This window comes from Natator depressus, chromosome 8 (assembly GCF_965152275.1).
Source record: "Natator depressus isolate rNatDep1 chromosome 8, rNatDep2.hap1, whole genome shotgun sequence".
Classification (NCBI taxonomy): domain Eukaryota; kingdom Metazoa; phylum Chordata; order Testudines; family Cheloniidae; genus Natator; species Natator depressus.
The window spans coordinates 51234824-51252046 of NC_134241.1; the positions used below are offsets into that span (position 1 = coordinate 51234824).

Here is a 17223-nt window from a genome sequence, read left to right on the forward strand (position 1 = left end):
GTAATATTCAGCTTGTCTGCCAGCTGAACCTGAGATGTTCAGCATTGACCTCCAAACCCAACCCTCTCTAGTTCAGAGGCATAATCAACAAGGTTGGTCAAACCTTGCATTTCTGAACACTGGCTTCTGACCAGTGTTTGCTGGCCAGATGCCAGGTACCTGAAGAGGATTCATGTAGCATTCCACAGTGAGAGGCTAGTTGTTATGATCTGGGTGCCTTATGGGAGTGAGACTTGGTGTGGGGGTGGGCGGGCAGGAAGTGGAAATTGATGGTCATCTTCAAACTAGGCCTAGAAGGCTGTGTTGCTACCTGTGGAATGTAGTGTTTTACGTTTTTCCTTGTATATGTCAATATGGAAATTGCATTTCTGCCTTGATTGAACATTTTCTCATTCCACCATAAAGCTTATTATGTGACTTGTGTATGCCTGTAATGCCTTCTAAACTAACGTTCCTTTAGGAAAAGGTGGACTGCTGGAATTTTCAGTAACATTTCTCTAATGGCCACTTGCACAACTGGTTTGGAGTTATATCATGGGGCTGTACTATGTTGAAATAGTATGAACTTTTTGCATTGAAGTGGTGGTGATGCAGCTTGCACAGGATACTGCATGCATATTGTAAATACCATGTCTTGTTACTGTATTTCTGTAGTGCTTTTTATATAACTGAATGCCATAAAGAAGTTCACAAAGCCTTAAATTACACTCCAGTAATGGAATGTCTGTGTGCAGGCAGGCAGAATGGTTGTACATATCAAGGACATGTACAACCAGGAATGTTTTTAGGAACGCCAGACAATTTGTGGTGGTATGCAATGCGTGTGAGAAAAGAGGGGATGCAGAGGGGAATTTTTGGCAAGGATGTAGGAGTTTATCCCTGCCTCTTTTACATAGGATTCTGGAAGTTTTTAAGCAATTGCCCACACTCAGCTTCAGAGCAGGTAGTCAGGTTCTCTATTTACCATCTTTCTGATTGAATCCAGTAGATCTGCTGGAGAGTTAGCAGACTGAGTGGGCAGTCAAAAAAGTAGAGCCCTGTGCGGATACTAAATCTATATCTGCGGTTATAAATTGGTATCCACGGAGCTGCAGGGCTCTGCCAGGAACCGCAGCAGTGGAAGCAGCAGTCTGGTAGGCTGTTGTTCCCAGGAGCAGCTGGGGTGGGTACCATGCTCACCAGCAGCTGTCCCTGGTCTTGCTAGTGCAGTTAGCAGGGCTGGGGGCGGTACAACCACGCCGGAGGAGCTGCTGGCATGGTGCGCTGGCTCTTGAGAATGTTATGAACCATTAGGAAAGGGATAGATGAGAAGATAGAAAATATCTTAATGCCACTATATAAATCCATGGTATGCCCCATCTTGAATACTGCATGCAGTTCTGGTCACCCCATCTGAAAAAAGATATATGAATATTGGTAAAGGTACAAAGAAGGGCTACAAAAATAATTAGGGGTATGGAACAGCTTCCATATGATTAAAAAGACTGGGACTGTTCAGCTTGGAAAAGAGACACCTAAGGGGGGGATATGATAGACGTCTATAAAATCATGAATGGTGCGGAGAAAATGAATTGGAAAGTGTTATTTACCTCTTCACGTAACACAAGAACCAGGGGTCATCCAATGAAATTAATAGGTAGCAGGTTTAACACAAACATAAGGAAGTACTACTTCACACAAGGCACAGTCAACCTGTGGAACTTGTTGCCAGGGGATGTTGTGAAGGCCAAAACTGTAACTTGGTTAAAAAAAGAAATAAATAAATTCATGGAGGTTAGGTCCATCAATGGCTATTAGCCAAGATGATCAGGGACACAACCCTGGGTATCCTAAGCCTCTAACTGCCAGAAGCTGGGACTGTATGACAGGGGATGGATCACTTGATAATTGCCCTGTTCTGTTCTTTCCTTCTGAAGCACCTGGCACTGGCCACAGTCGGGAGACAGAGTACTGAGCTAAATAGACCATTGGTCTGAAGTAGTATGGCCATTCTTATGTTCTAAAGCAAGGATTTGACTGGACCTCACCTCAGGGTCATAAGTAGGGCCCAGTGACCTGCGACCTCCGTGATTTCGGCAACGGCCAGTGCAGCTGACCCCAGGGCCACCCAAGCAGCTGGCCCCGCAGACTGCTGTAGTGGCTCTGAATCCAGCTCCTCAGGCGGCCCTGCAGCCAGCCACACCAGCCGCTGCTGGACTGGCCCCGGGACCAGCTGCTACTCTGGTGGCCCATGGCAGCTGGCTCCTGGGACTGCCTGAGCAGCAGTCCCAGGGGCAGTGGGAGCAGCCACAGGTCAGCAGTGGTCCTGGGGCAGCTGGAGCAGCGGCTGGCCCCAGGGCTCCCCCACAGTCGTGGCTGAAGCAGCCGCTGGCTCCCCAGGACTCCCCCCACAGTCACTGATGCTGCAGGCTCCCCCTCTGGGAGCATCCTGTTTCTTGCCCCGCCCCTCAAGATTCTTATTTATGGTATAAGTAATGGACAGGTCACGGGCCATGATTTTTTGTTTCTTGCCTGGGACCTGTCCATGACATTTACGAAAAATACCCATGATTAAATCATAGCCTCAACCCTGGTCTACACTACGAGTTTAGGTCCAATTTAGCATCGTTAGATCGATTTAACCCTGCACCCGTCCACATGACGAAGTCATTTTTGTCGACTTAAAGGGCTCTTAAAATCGATTTCTGTACTCCTCCCCAACGAGGGGATTAGCGCTGAAATCGACATCACCGGGTTGAATTTGTGGTAGTGTGGATGCAATTTGACGATATTAGCCTCCGGGAGCTATCCCAGAGTGCTCCATTGTGACCGCTCTGGACAGTACTCTCAACTCAGATGCACTAAACAGGAAAAGCCTTGGGGACTTTTGAATTTCATTTCCTGTTTGGCCAGCATGGCACAGGTGACCATGCAGAACTCATCAGCAGAGGTGACTATGGAGTCCCAGAATCGCAAAAGAGCTCCAGCATGGACCGAACAGGAGGTACTGGATCTGATTGCTGTATGGGGAGACGAATCCATGCTATCAGAACTCCATTCCAAAAGACTAAATGCCAAAATATTTGAAAAAATCTCCAAGGGCATGATGGACAGAGGCTATCACAGGGACCCGCAGCAGTGCTGCGTGAAACTTAAGGAGCTAAGGCAAGCCTACCAAAGAGGCAAACGGCCGCTCCGGGTCAGAGCCCCAGACATGCCGCTTCTATGATGAGCTGCATGCAATTCGAGGGGGTGCCCCTACCACTACCCCACCCCGTGCATGGACTCCTGCAAAGGGGGAGTCTCACGCAACAGGGATGAGGATTTGGGGACAAGGAAGATGAGGAGGAGGATGAAACCGTTCTCCCTGGCAGCCAGGAACTGTTTATCACGCTGGATCCAATACTCTTCCCAGCCCTCCCAAGGCGGGCTCCCGGACCTTGAAGGCAGAGAAGGCACCTCTGGTGAGTGAACCTTTGTAAATATAATACATGGTTTAAAAGCAAGCGGGTTTAATGATTAATTTGCCCTGAAGACTTAGGATGCATTTGCTGCCAGTACAGCTACTGGAAAAGTGTTAACATGTCTGGGGATGGAGTGGAAATCCTCCAGGGACATCTCAATGAAGCTCTTCTGGAGGTACTCCCAAAACCTTTGCAAAAGGTTTCTGGGGAGGGCAGCCTTATTCCGTCCGTCCATGGTAGGACACTTTACCACGGCAGGCCAGTAGCATGTAGTCATTGCATAACAAAGCATGGCAGTGTATAATCCCGGTGGTTGCTGGCATTCAAGCAAAATCCATTCTTTATCTCTCTGTATTAGCCTTAGAAGAGTGATATCATTTATGGTTACCTGGTTGAAATAGGGGAATTTTATTCAGGGGACATTCAAAGGTGGCCGTTCCTGCTGGGCTGTTTGCCTGTGGCTGAAAAGAAATGATCCCCGCTGTTAGCCACTGGGGAGGGGTGAAGCAATCATCCCAGAGATTTGGGTGTGGTGGGGGAGGGTTAGTTGGGTTTGCGGTGCACGTTAACTTGAAAACCGCAGCCCCTCCTTTTAAATGGACAGCCCATTTTAAATGGCCAACCCAACGTTCATTTTGTGCTTTCCTGGACTCTGACGTTACTTGCCTCTATGCATTTTGCTGAGCTCTTTCAATGCGGGAGGACTGCATGAGCTCAGAGAACATTTCATCACGAGTGTGGTTTTTTTTCACCGCCTTGTCTGCGCTAGCCTCTGGGATGGAGACGATAGGGGGAGCGTTGAAACATTTGCAGCTGCGGGAGGAAAAAGAGGGAGAGTAGTATTTAAAAAGACACTTTTTAGAGAACAATGGGTAGACTCTTTCACGGTGAACCAAGCTGTTAACATTACATAGTACATGTGCTTTCGGTACAAGGTCGCATTTTGCTGCTTACATTGAGGGCCTGCCAGTTTGGTGTGAGAGATCACACACGCACGGCTGGGCACCAACGGGTGTTTGGTATGGGAAATAAGGGCGCTGCTGTTTGAATCCATTCCCACATGTTATGAAGGTTAAAGAAGCCAAAAGAAGCCGAATTCTGTTGCCTGGCCCAGCGTGCTTTTAAACATCCAAATGCACATTCTACCACCATTCTGCACTTGCTCAGCCTATAGTTGAACAGCTCCTGAGTACTGTCCAGGGTGCCTGTGTATGGCTTCATGAGCCATGGCATTAAGGGGTAGGCTGGGTCCCCAAGGATAGCTATAGGCATTTCAACATCCCCAGTGGTTATTTTCTGGTCTGGAAAGTAAGTCCCTTGCTGCAGCTGTTCAGACAGACCAGAGTTCCTGAAGATGCGAGTATCATGTACCTTTCCCAGCCATCCCACATTGATGTCGGTGAAACGTCCCTTGTGATCCATCAGTGCTTGCAGCACCATTAAAAAGTACCCCTTGCAGTTTGCGTACTGGCTGCCAAGGTGGTCCGGTCCCAAGATAGGGATATGCGTTCTGTCTGTCGCCCCACCACAGTTAGGGAATCCCATTGCAGCAAAGCCATCCATTATGACCTGCACATTTCCCAGAGTCACTACCCTTGATAGTAGCTCAGTGATTGCGTTGGCTACTTGGATCACAGCAGCCCCCACGGTAGATTTGCCCGCTCCAAATTGATTCCCGACTGACCGGTAGCTGTCTGGCTTTGCAAGCTTCCAGAGGGCTATCGCCACTCGCTTGTGAACTGTGAGGGCAGCTCTCATCTTGGTATTCTTGCACTTCAGAGCAGGGGAAAGCAAGTCACAAAGTTCCATGAAAGTGCCCTTATGCATGCGAAAGTTTCGCAGCCACTGGGAATCGTCCTATACCTGCAACACGATGCGGTCCCACCAGTCTGTGCTTGTTTCCCGGGTCCAGAATCGGCGTTCCACCGCATGAGCCTGCCCCATTGCCACCAGGATGTCCAAATTGCCGGGGCCTGTACTTTGAGAGAAGTCTGTGTCCATGTCCTCATCACTCTCGTCACCATGCTGCCGTTGTCTCCTCGCCTGCCTTTGCAGGTTCTGGTTCTGAACATACTGCAGGATAATGCATGAGGTGTTTACAATGCTCATAACTGCCGCGGTGATTTGAGCGGGCTCCATGCTTTTCATGGTATGGCGTCTGCAGGAGAACAGAGTTGCAGCGGAAGCAGTGGCTGACGACGGGTGCCACGAGAACAGATATTTATAGAGAATGACGAGAGGATCTGTGAGGTGGATTCATGAGAGCAGAGTTGCAGCAGAAGCGGGAGCCCATGACAGCCAACATGGAGAAATTCGCTATCGAAATCAGCTGCAACTCTGCTCTCCTGCTCAAGTGGTGGATGATGACGGTCATAGAGAGGACCTGGAAGGTGGATTCATGGCACCAGAAGGGCAGAGTTGCAGCGAAAGCGGTGGTTCGATGACAACGGTTAGCAGTCCTACTGCACTGTCTGTTGAAAGCAGTATGGCGTCCGCACGGAAAAAAAGCGCGAAACAATTGTCTGCCATTGCTTTCACGGCGGGAGGGGTGACTGATGACATGTACCCAAAACCACCCATGACAATGTTTTTGCCCCATCAGGCATTGGGAGCTTAACCCAGAATTCCAATGGGTGGCGGAGACTGCAGGATCTGTGGGATAGCTATCCACAGTGCAATGCTCTGAAAGTCGATGCTAGCCACGGTACTGTGGACGCACTCTGCCGACTTAATGCGCTTAGTGGGGACACACATGATCGACTGTATAAAATCGCTTCCTAAAAAATCGACTTCTATAAATTCAACCTAATTCCGTAGTGTAGACATACCCTTAGTCATAAATTATCCTCTCACCCAAAAGGTGAGTCACGATTAAAGCACACTAGCAGATATTGTGGCAGACATACACTGCTGCTGTACCTGTTCTGGATAGTCCCTAGGGCTATTAATTGTCTAACTTGCACTAACTAGCTGCAGATTTCAAGGATTATTAGATCATCTAGTATATCACGTGCCATAAAATTTCACTCTGTTACTAGGATCAATATGGGGGTAACTTATGTTTGACTAAAGCATATCTTATAGAAAGGCATCCAGTCTTGATTTGAAGACATCAGGAGATGGAGAATCCACCACTCTCCTTGGTAATTTGTTACATTGGTTAATCGTCTTCAGATTAGAAGGGTTTTTTTCTTTTATTTTTTATTTTTAAAAACAGTGAATTTGTCTGGCTTCAGCTTCCAGCCACTGATTCTTGTTATGTCTCTTTCTGTTAGATTAAAGAGCCTCTTAATTCCTGGTATTTTTGCCCTAGGAAGATATTTATTCACTGTAATTAAGTCACCTCTCAGTCTGTTTATACATGCAAGGATTGCACTAGCACTTTTTGTCACATCATCACACTAGGAGCTGATGTTGAGTTTTGTCCACTATGACTTCTAAATCCTTTTCAGAGTCACTACTTTCTAGGATACAGTCCCTGATGCTATAGGTATGGCTTGTATCCTTTGCTCTGAGGTGTATGACCGTGCATTTTGGTTGTATTAAAACTCATTTTGTTTGACTGGTCCCAGTTTACCAGGAGACTCAGACCAATGTGTGACTGCCCTGTTCTCACTATGTACCTCTCTACTAATCTTTACACTCTTTAATATCAGTCAACTCATTCCTCCTCTCCCCCAAGAAATCATTTTGGAGGTGACCCAGAGCCAATTTCACTTCAATGATTCTTGCTCATGTGACTCTTAACTTTACTGAGGAGAATCCCCTCATAAATCATTTTGTTTTTCCATTATTCATTGCATTTACAGATATGCCAGAGACTACGTAGTAGAAGGAGAGCCATATGCTGGATATGACAGACACAATGCGGAGGTGGCAGCCTTTCACTTGGACAGGTATGGAACTATTGGGTTAACTATTTAATTATTCTCTTGTTTTTGTTTTGTTGTTTTTTGGCACCAGTTCACTTCAGAGAGGGTGCCTGAGACATTGATTTCCAACCGGCTCATTGAGTAGAACAAAAAATGTTGTAAAATGTGATGACATGATAGAGTCCAATGAGCAAGGTTTCTGCAAAGGAAATAGTATCACCCTAACTTATTAGAATGCTTTGCACATGTCAACAAAGTAATGGATAAAAAAGAACAAGTTGGGCACTGTTTACATAGACTTTCAAAGGGTTTTAATTAGGTTCCTCATGAGAGACAGCTAAAGAAACTAAGTAGTCATGGGGTGAGAGGTAAAGTATTATCATGGATCAAAAACTGACCAAGAGACAGTGAGAATAAATAGTCAATTTTCATCTTGGCAAAAAGTGAATAATGAGGGTGCCTGAAAGTTCTGTACTAGGTCTTGTGTTTAGTATATTTGTCAATGATCTGGGAAGGGGGGTGAGCAGTGAGAAAGCAATTTTTTCAGGTGATATAGTGTTATTTAGGTTAGTCAAGTCCACAGAAGACTGTGAAGCACATCAGAGGGACCTAACCAAGATTGGTGAATGGGCAACATGATGACAAACGAAGTATATTGATGGTACACGCAGAGTAATTCACGCTGGAGGGAAAAAATCAACTACTCATATACCTTAGAAGGGTCTAAATTAATTATCAATTTGGGAAAGGGGCCTGGAAATCATTGTGGACAGTTCAATGTGAAGACCTCAGCTCAGTGTGCAGCTGCAGTCAAAAAAACAAATACGATGTTAGGATACGTAAGGTTGGAAAATACTATGGAAAATATTATTATTCAATTATAGGAATCAGTGGTGCAGCTTCATCTAGAATACTGCCTGCAGTATTGGTCACTCCATTTCAAAAAGGCTATTACACAATTAGATGGGGTTTTAGAAAAGGGTATAGAAAATAATTGGGGGGAATGGAAAAAAAACTCATATGAAGAAAAAGTGAAAATGTTGGAATCCCTTACTTTAGAAAGAAAGTGGTGAATAAGAGGGGACATGATAAAAGTACACAAAATAATGAATTATCTAGAGAAGGTAGATTAGAACGTTCTGTTCTCCTGTCTCATAACACAAGAACAAAGGGAGATTAAATGAAATTGAAAGAGGCAAATTCAGAACTGATAAAAGGAAATATATTTTCACAAAACATGCAATTCAGCTGTGGAATTCATTGCCAGAGGATATCACTGAGGTTAAAAACTGAGCAAGATTCAGAAGGGGATTTCGTTACATAGTTAATACTACAATAGCTTTTAGAAGAGATATTAAGCCAATTGTGAACTGCTAGGAACTGGGTGGTTTCTTGCACCTTTCTCTGACTTGTCTGGTGCTGGACTCTGTTGGAGACAGGATACTGGACGTTGAACCATAGGTCTGATCTGGCATGACAGTTGCTGTGCTCCAATTCCTGTGTTGAATTGTACAAAAGCAATACATATTCAGACTATTTTTGCTGTGAACTTTATGCCAGCTTTCTTTCACATTCCACAATCAGGGAGGTAAAGTAGGGTCTATTTTCCTGCATGGGGTACAGCAGTATCCTTTCTCAGCCACACTTTTTCCTACTGTTTGGCAATAGGATTATATTGGACTAAATAGAGTAAAGTTTCTGTTTCTATAAGGGATACTGCCCCAACGCCATTGGGTTCTTGTTCCTCTAGGCTGTCCAGTGAGAGATCGGATTTTGGATCTACTTTTCCTCATAATTTACAACCTCTTCAGGACTTGTGTGGCAGCTGCCTACCTTCTGTTAAGAAGGTCTGATGGGAGTTCTTTCAGAGCTGAAAATTGTTGCTCCTAGATCTGTGGGAGGGGCCTCTGTGGAGCATGAGTTTGACACCTGGGGTGGATCGGGACCACTTGTACTATTTTTTTTCTGGCATCCACAGCAGCTTCAAATTGTGCAAATTGCAAGCTTGCTTCTTTTTTTTTTTAAGTATGTTTCTTGTGGTTATGTTGCAAAGATGACCTCTTGAGAATGATTCCATGTAGTGCTGTCTTATACCTAAGCAGTAGTTCTGGTGAGGTGTGAACTGGCATCTTTCCCATTCATCACAATAGGGTGCTAATATTTAACTCTGATGCTGACACTTCAAAGGATACCTCTTTTAAATAGTCTTAATTCTGTGCCCGTTCACATATCACATTTGCTCATACAAATTGGATAATTGCACACATCCAAATCTGTTGAACTCTTTTACTATCCTGTATATCTCCAGCGTGATTTGTTGAGAAGAACATTCTTCTTTGCCTATTTTGAATAATACTTTGCATTTCTTTTGGGCTTTCTGTCTGAGGATCTAAAAGCAGTTTACAAACGTTAAAGAACTAACCTTCATAGTACTTCTGTGAGATAAATATTTCCATTTTACAGAGGGGATAACTGAGGCATAAAGGTTAAGGGTGGGTCTTTCAAACGTGCTTAAGTGAATTAAGAGTGCAAGTTGTATTGATACTTGTGCTCCAAACTCACGTAGGCACTTTTGAAAATCCCACCCTAAACACCCAAGTTGCCTGTGGTCACACAGTAAGTCTAACAGACACAGGAACAGAACTCACTGACAGACTTGTGCTTATCTGCTAAACTATCTTTCCCACCTTTCTTGTGTTTCTGAATGTCTTTGTGTTTTCCAAAGACACCCAGTTCTCTCAAACTAAGGGTTTAAATTACAATAGAGTTTATCGGGTCGTTTCTGGGAATTAGTATAAATTATCTTTCCATGTGGCTAGCCCAAGGCCCTGTGGTTTTTGCTTTGAGCTGCTACATGAGAGACCATATATTTTGTGGTATGAGGTCTCATTTCCTGGGCTGAGTTCTGTGAAGACACTGTATTTGGCTCTTGAAGAAAAGGTGTATCTCATGCTGCTGTGCAGTGACCACTCAAACCAATATAGGAGCATTGCTGATGGGCTATAAAAGGACTCTTGTACATCCATCCCTCCTTAGCCAAAGGAAAGTCTTGAAAGAAGATAGAAAGTACAAATGGTGAAGGGTTAATTTCCAATGGGGTTCCAAGCTTAGCACCTGCTGTAAGGCAACCATCTTTGATTTTGCACAGTGGGTTGGAGGTCTGATGTGGTTTTTAGATTTGAAACTGCTATCCCTGTTAAAATTCTCATACCTTGTCACCCCTCTTCCCCCCGAAACAGAATTCTGGGTTTCCGACGAGCTCCACTGGTGATTGGCAGGTTTGTGAATCTGCGTACAGAGATCAAACCTGTTGCAACAGAGCAGCTGCTGAGTACCTTCCTGATGCTGGGTAAGTGGGTTCTAGGGATTGTGCAGCCCATTGAAAATAAGCATGTTAAATAATAATAAAAAAAAAGAGCAGTGGGAAACTGGCATAACTGTATAACAACTACTGTATAGGAACCTGATAAGCTGCTTCCAGCCCTTCGGAGGGATCTTAACACTGGTATAACCTTGTTTGGTGGGGAAAAGCGGGGGAGGAATTATTTTTCTACAAAAAATACTTTTGGTTTGCCTGTAATTTTTGTATGTTCCTTTTTGCAGATATTTGTTTGAATAAGTATTTTCTCCCTAATGTCAGAAGCAGTCAGAAGAATTTAGGAATAGACCTGAATTGAAAAAATGGAATTATATTTTACTCTGAGTAAACTGAATGGACGGTTGGAATGATGTGGCTTGCTGATATACCAAAAGTTGTCTGTGTAGCACCAAGAGCGTGCCTGGCATAGCAACATGGATATGGAACGGGATAAGATGTCCATCACTAGATGTCCCAGAACAGTTTCATACATTTAGTTTATAGTAGTAATGTTGATGGGGTATTTTCTAGGGGTTAATGGCTCACGGGCAGAGTCCTGCCAGGTGGTCATTATGCCTCAGAAAATGCCCTGTGCTACAACCATTAATACTTCAGTCAGATTATAAAGTATATTATTTCTTTGTCAGAAAACTTATTTAGAGACAATTGTTCATTAACAGTTTATTGTATTTATGTATGTATGATAGGCAGGGCTGGTAGCACTTATTATTAAGGTTGTCAGACACTTCCAGTTATAAGACTCTATTATCAGTTGCTAATAATTCTGCCAGACTTCAACTGTTCAGGCTGAAATATACCATGCCAGGTCTCTGCCTCATGCTGAGGTTGTGTGAGTTTCTGAAATTTCAGTCAAAATGGTTCAGCTGTTTCAGAAAATGAGGCTAATGAAAAAATGTTGTTTTGCCTTTGTTCAAAAATTCAGGCAACCTTTTTTTAAAAAAGAAGGCGGGGGAGCTCTTGTCCCCCCATTCTGTGGAATAGCGACTTGAAATTTGGAAACATGGTGGCCTTTGTGTCAGGGATATGCGTTTTGCTACCCCCGTGAAATCTGACTAAATTTGGCCAAGTTATAAGCCTTTTAAAAATTTTAAGATTCCATCCCTGCTAGGCATGCTGCAGCCAGGGCTTGAAGGAGGACTCTCTCTCTCTCTCTCTAGTTGCAGCTGTGGCTGGGAGTGTTACATGGAGCCAGTGTCTCATTTGGTGTCAATGCTCCCTTTGCTAATGCCAAAGCAGCATGGAGGGGGAATCTGTCTGATTTGAAAGCAAAGGGGACAAGAGCCAAACCTAGGGTGATGGGGTGCAGAGGAGTGGGTCAAGACAAAGAGTCGGGGCAGTGTGTGGGGAGATTGGACTAGGAGCCAGGGTGGGGGACTGAAAACAAATGGGGACAAAGTGGTAGGGGACTGGAGGGTGGGAGAAAAGAAGCAGATTAAATGAGGAGCTGGGAGGGGAAACTGGGGATGAGGAGCCAGAAGGTGCAAAGGAACTAGGACTGGCCGGGCAAGAGACTGGGACTTGGAGATGAGGGTGAGACAGATTGGAGGGATGTAGCAACGGGGGTCAAGATGAGGGGGCGGGGGCAGGGGCAGGGAGGGACAGGCAGAAGAGCCTTTGCCTATTAGAACACAATCCTCTCCAGAGCCTGGAATGGAACATAAGATTCCCGAGTCTCATCATTTCTCTGCTGTCAGAAGCAGTGAAACCCACTGGCAAAGTGTCCCATCCACCGCCCTGCCCAGAACTAGTCTACATAGAGGATGACAACCTATTGCTGCTATCAGCTACTCCGTTTGCTCAAATGGCAGAGGTCTTTGCAATAGATTTAAGGGATCCAATCCTGCAGGTGACCCAAGTAGGTGTCAGAATGGTAGAATTTCTTTCTTTTTCCCCCCCAGTTTGCTTTTTTTTAAACCTAGGATGTAACACAAAATCATAACATAATTAAGATTGCAAAGCCAAGCACTCAAAAGTGACGAAATGCCAGAATTAAGATTGCCTGTGGAACCTGAATTTGACCCCTTTGTGCGTATACAATATGATAATATCTAGTTACGTGGTCAAATACTATTTTTTCCACTAGACCCCTCTCTCATTCGCTGCACTGGATGTTAGTGCTCACTTAATGAGCAACTAATTCAGTGTTTGTTTTCTCTTCATTGTTCAATGTCATAGTCACAGAATTTAAGGCCAGAAAGGACCCCCAGGTCATATATTCTGGCCTCCTGTATATCATAGGTCACCAGCCCCCTCATGCTAAACCCAACAATTGAAATTAAATCAGGCTATTATGTGCTACAGGCAGAGACTAGGAAGGGCAGAGACCAGGAAGGACAGAGATGAACCAGTGCCTGAGTCCTTTGCAATGGCAGGGGAAAATGTAAAGGAGGTATACCCAGATAATCCTGGCAAGCGAGCCGTGACCACACGTTGCAGGGGAAGGCAAATACCCCCCAAGATCACTGCCAATGCAACCTGGAGGATGATTCCTTCCCAACCCCACATATGCAGTCTGTTAGACCCTGAGAATGTGAGCACAGGAAATTTTTGAATTTTCTAATGTCTGAGTGCTTGACTTCGCAAACTTAATAATGTTCTTCTAATGTAGTTTTGTGTGTGTGTGTGTGTTTTCCCTTGTCTATTCAGTGGATCCTTTTAAAGTGAGCTTTTCATCTTGTCAAAGATGAATGATTTCCAGTTGGTTCTCTCTCCATTTGGAACTTCCTTCCAAAAGAAAGAGAAGTTTTGGCTTCCTCTTGAGGGAAGGAAGAGGAAGGCGAAATGAAGTGAACGCCTGTTGAAAGGACTTCTTTTTGGAAATCTCTCTGAAGGTCCTTCAGGCTGCTCCTCTCTTTTGTTTGGGCTTCCATAGATTTACTGCTGTTCTTGTGATATGTTTTTTTGTTTTTGAAGGTAATAGTACCTGTTTCTATGGGAAGTGCTACTATTGTCGAGAAACAGAACCAGCTTGTGCTGATGGAGATATCATGGAGGGGTCAGTCACGCTATGGCTGCCGGATGTCTGGCCTCTTCAGAAGCACCGGCATCCTTGGGGAAGGACTTACCGTGAAGGCAAATTGGCCAGGTATAAGAACCCGATAGGCCTACTGTAGCATTTTAGAGTACCCCTATCTTTGCAGTGCTTAGCTGTGACTTGGGCTGTTTAAAGAGCAGTATTCACAAGATACAAAGGAACTTTCAGCCAGTTTTCTTGAACCAAAACTACTAATGAAGGCCTCTGATGGGACAAGCATTAATTTGAGGGAGAGGGAGAAAATCCTATGGACATCCAGGAATGTTAAGTGTCATTTCCCCCCCCCCACTTCTTTCCTGGAAAGTAACTTGCCCCACAAGTCAGTGAGCGTTTCAGCCATACCCGAGTTGACTGTGGAATCTCAGCTGCTTACCTCGCACTGCTGAGGCTTTCTTTTATACTGTGCCCCTGTTTGGCTCAACAGAATCCTTTGACACTGAGTTAGTCTTTTTGCCTAATTTCATAGGTTTTTATTGGTTCTATTTTTATGGGGTTTTTTTGTTGTGGACCTATGTCAAAAGCTTTCAGACCAAAGTAGTTTCGGTGTCTTTGAGGGAGAGTCTGTGCAGCCTGCAAGAGATGAAGTTCTCTCCTATTTTTTTTAAAGATCAAATTTTTGTGTATTTTTTTGATAAGTATATCTCACCTTAAATAGTTTAGAACTGGAAAGTTGTTTGTTAGTTTGTATACCAGCAACATATAGGGATCTGGACCCGTGTCCAAAGAGCACTGTTAGATGGAGACCAGTGTGGGCCTGACAGTTATAAGACAGACACGGTATCTCAAAAATTCTTTAGGGCAGAAACACTTTGGCAGGACTAGCCCAAATGATTTCAAGCTCAGTAAACTTTTCCAAGCATTGATCCAGGACAAGTGACCAAAAAAACGTTTTCAGTCTCTGAAATCTTGTTTGCTGAACTAGATTTTTGGTTCAGCTATTTCCATCAGTTTCTAACTAGCTAGCTATCCACAGAAAGAATCTGAATGTGTTTTTTTTAATGGAACTCCTTGCCAGAGGATGTTGTGAAGGCCAAGACTATAACAGGGTTTAAAAAAAAAAAAAACTCGATAAATTCATGGAGGATAGGTCCATCGATGGCTATTAGCTGGGATGGGCAGGGATGGTGTCCCTAGACTCTGTCTGCCAGAAGCTGGGAATAGGCGACAGGGGATGGATCACTTGATGTTTACCTGTTCTGTTTATTCTCTCTGGGGCACCTGGCACTGGCCACTGTCGGAAGACAGGATACTGGGCTAGATGGACCATTGGTCTGACCCAGGATGGCCATTCTTATGTAAGTTTAGAGCCACCCTGAAAGTCTATGTACAGCACTTAAGCATGTGCTGAACTAATCAAGGCACAAATCTTCTTGTCTGTGTATTTGTGGAAAAGAGAACAGGAAACATTTTGCTTCTGTTAAGAAGTTGTTTCTCAACTTAGAGGGCCCATTTAATGTTCTGTTTTACCATGTTGGAGTGAGAGCTAGAGCTTGTGTGCATGATGGGGTAATGCACACTACAAGGGCATGATTTTAAAGCACACTAAGGTGTTATATATTAATTATAACCCTGCTGGTGTGCACTATAGGTTCCCTTGTGTGCTCTAGCATAGTACTATTTCAAACAGCATTATGTTAAAGCGTACCAGCAGGGCCTACGTGGACTATAAATGCACAACACGTTAGTGCACTTCAGAAATCAAATTTCCATAAAGTGCGTTACCCCACTGTGTAGGCAAGCCCCAGACTAACCTGACAATCCTTATGTTATAAAATACTTTGTTCTTGCCCATGCAGATAGGATCAAATAATATTGCTCTTTTGTCATGTACTTAACTGTATTGCTGCTTTCACTCTTTGGAAACCTGTCTTCAGGAGTAGGGGAAGATATATACATATCTTACATATGGCATGTAATGTCCTTTCTGCTGCTCCTAAGTATGGAAGATATTTGTGTAGGAGTTTTTCCCTTCAAAGCTGCTGCTTCTGCTCTGTCTTGAATAATCCTGTTTAACATTATTAATTTAGTGCCATTAATTTACATAGCCTTGTACAACCATGTACTAGATAAGATCCCTGACCTTCGGAGTCACAATCAAGCTCTTCAATAGAATAAAAATTATCAGAAGTAAATGTAGGAGCAGATGGTGCTGGAGAAAGATCAGTGTGGTAACTTGATTGACAAATGGTGGATAGAAAGAGGAATGTGGCATGGTGCAGGGGAAAGGGAAAGCTGTTCCAAGTGGAGTAAGAGCTGTCATAAAAAACATGAATTAAAGACTGTGAGGAGGAGGCAGGGGAGCATTTAGGAGAGTGGGATGAGTAACACACAGAGTGTGCATGGGGCATAGGAAGAAATATAAGATGAGATGCTGGAGCTGTGGATTTGTGCAGAATATTGAAGGTGAAGACATGGAGTTTGGGCTTGATGCAGGAAGAAGTGAGGAAGCCAGTGAAAGGATTTGAGGACTGTTAGAGCAGAGAGAGGGGAAGACTTCGGCCCACAGTATTTTGGATAGATAGAGGACAGGTGAGATACAGGGAGCCAGCGTAGAACTTATTCCTGTCCTCTGGGAGACAACACTGATAATGGTTATAATCGCTAAATTCTGTTTCTGCCTCTGCTGGTGACTCACTCTGACTTTGAGCAGGTCAGTTAACCTCTCCATTTTGTAAAATGGGAATACAAACCTTAGGGGTTTTCAGACTTAGTTGATGTTTTGTGAAGAATTTTGAGATCCATGGATAGAAGGTACTGTAGAAGTTGTACTTATGAGTCAAGATGACAGATGGGTAGGGCATAAATCAGGGTGTTAGCAGATTGCATGGAGAGGAAGAATGGATTTGAGAAAGAGGAAGAAATGACAAGACTTAGCAAGTCCACCTGGCTTTGGAGAGGTGGACCTAATGCCCATGTTGCAAGGCTTGGTAACTAGGAAAAGAAACAACTTTGTTTACATTTGCAGGAGATAATGCTGTCTGCTTCTTGTTTACAATGTCACCTGAAAGTGAGAATAGGTGTTTGTATGACACTGTTGTAGCTGGCGTTGCAAGATATTTACCTGCCAGATATGCTAAAGATGCATATGTTCCTTCATGATTCAACCACCGTCCCGGAGGACATGCATCCATGCTGATGATGGTTTCTGCTCGATAACGATCCAAAACAGTGCATACCAACGCATGTTCATTTTCATCATCATGAGTCAGATGCCACCAGCAGAAGGTTGATTTTCTTTTTTGGTGGTTTGGGTTCTGTAGTTTCCACATTGGAGTGTTGCTCTTCTAAAAGCATGCTCCACATCCCATCCTGACTGGATTTTGGAAGGCACTTCAGATTCTTAAATCTTGGGTCGAGTGCTGTAGCTATCTTTAGAAATCTCACATTGGTACCTTCTTTGCATTTTGTCAAATCTGCAGTGAAAGTGTTGTTAAAATGAACAACATGTGCTGGGTTATCATCCGAGACTACTATAACATGAAATATATGGCAGAA

The 17223-nt window shown here is 44.1% G+C and overlaps 1 protein-coding gene across 1 annotated transcript in view; it reads left to right on the forward strand.

Annotated features, from left to right (window-relative positions):
• FAM20B (FAM20B glycosaminoglycan xylosylkinase) overlaps positions 1–17223 on the forward strand; it is a 49404-nt gene that overhangs the window by 13861 nt on the left and 18320 nt on the right. Inside the window, exons 3-5 of the mRNA XM_074961033.1 lie at positions 7253–7339; positions 10555–10664; positions 13608–13779. Coding sequence (XP_074817134.1) covers positions 7253–7339; positions 10555–10664; positions 13608–13779 — 369 coding nt within the window. The remainder of the gene's footprint in view (positions 1–7252; positions 7340–10554; positions 10665–13607; positions 13780–17223) is intronic.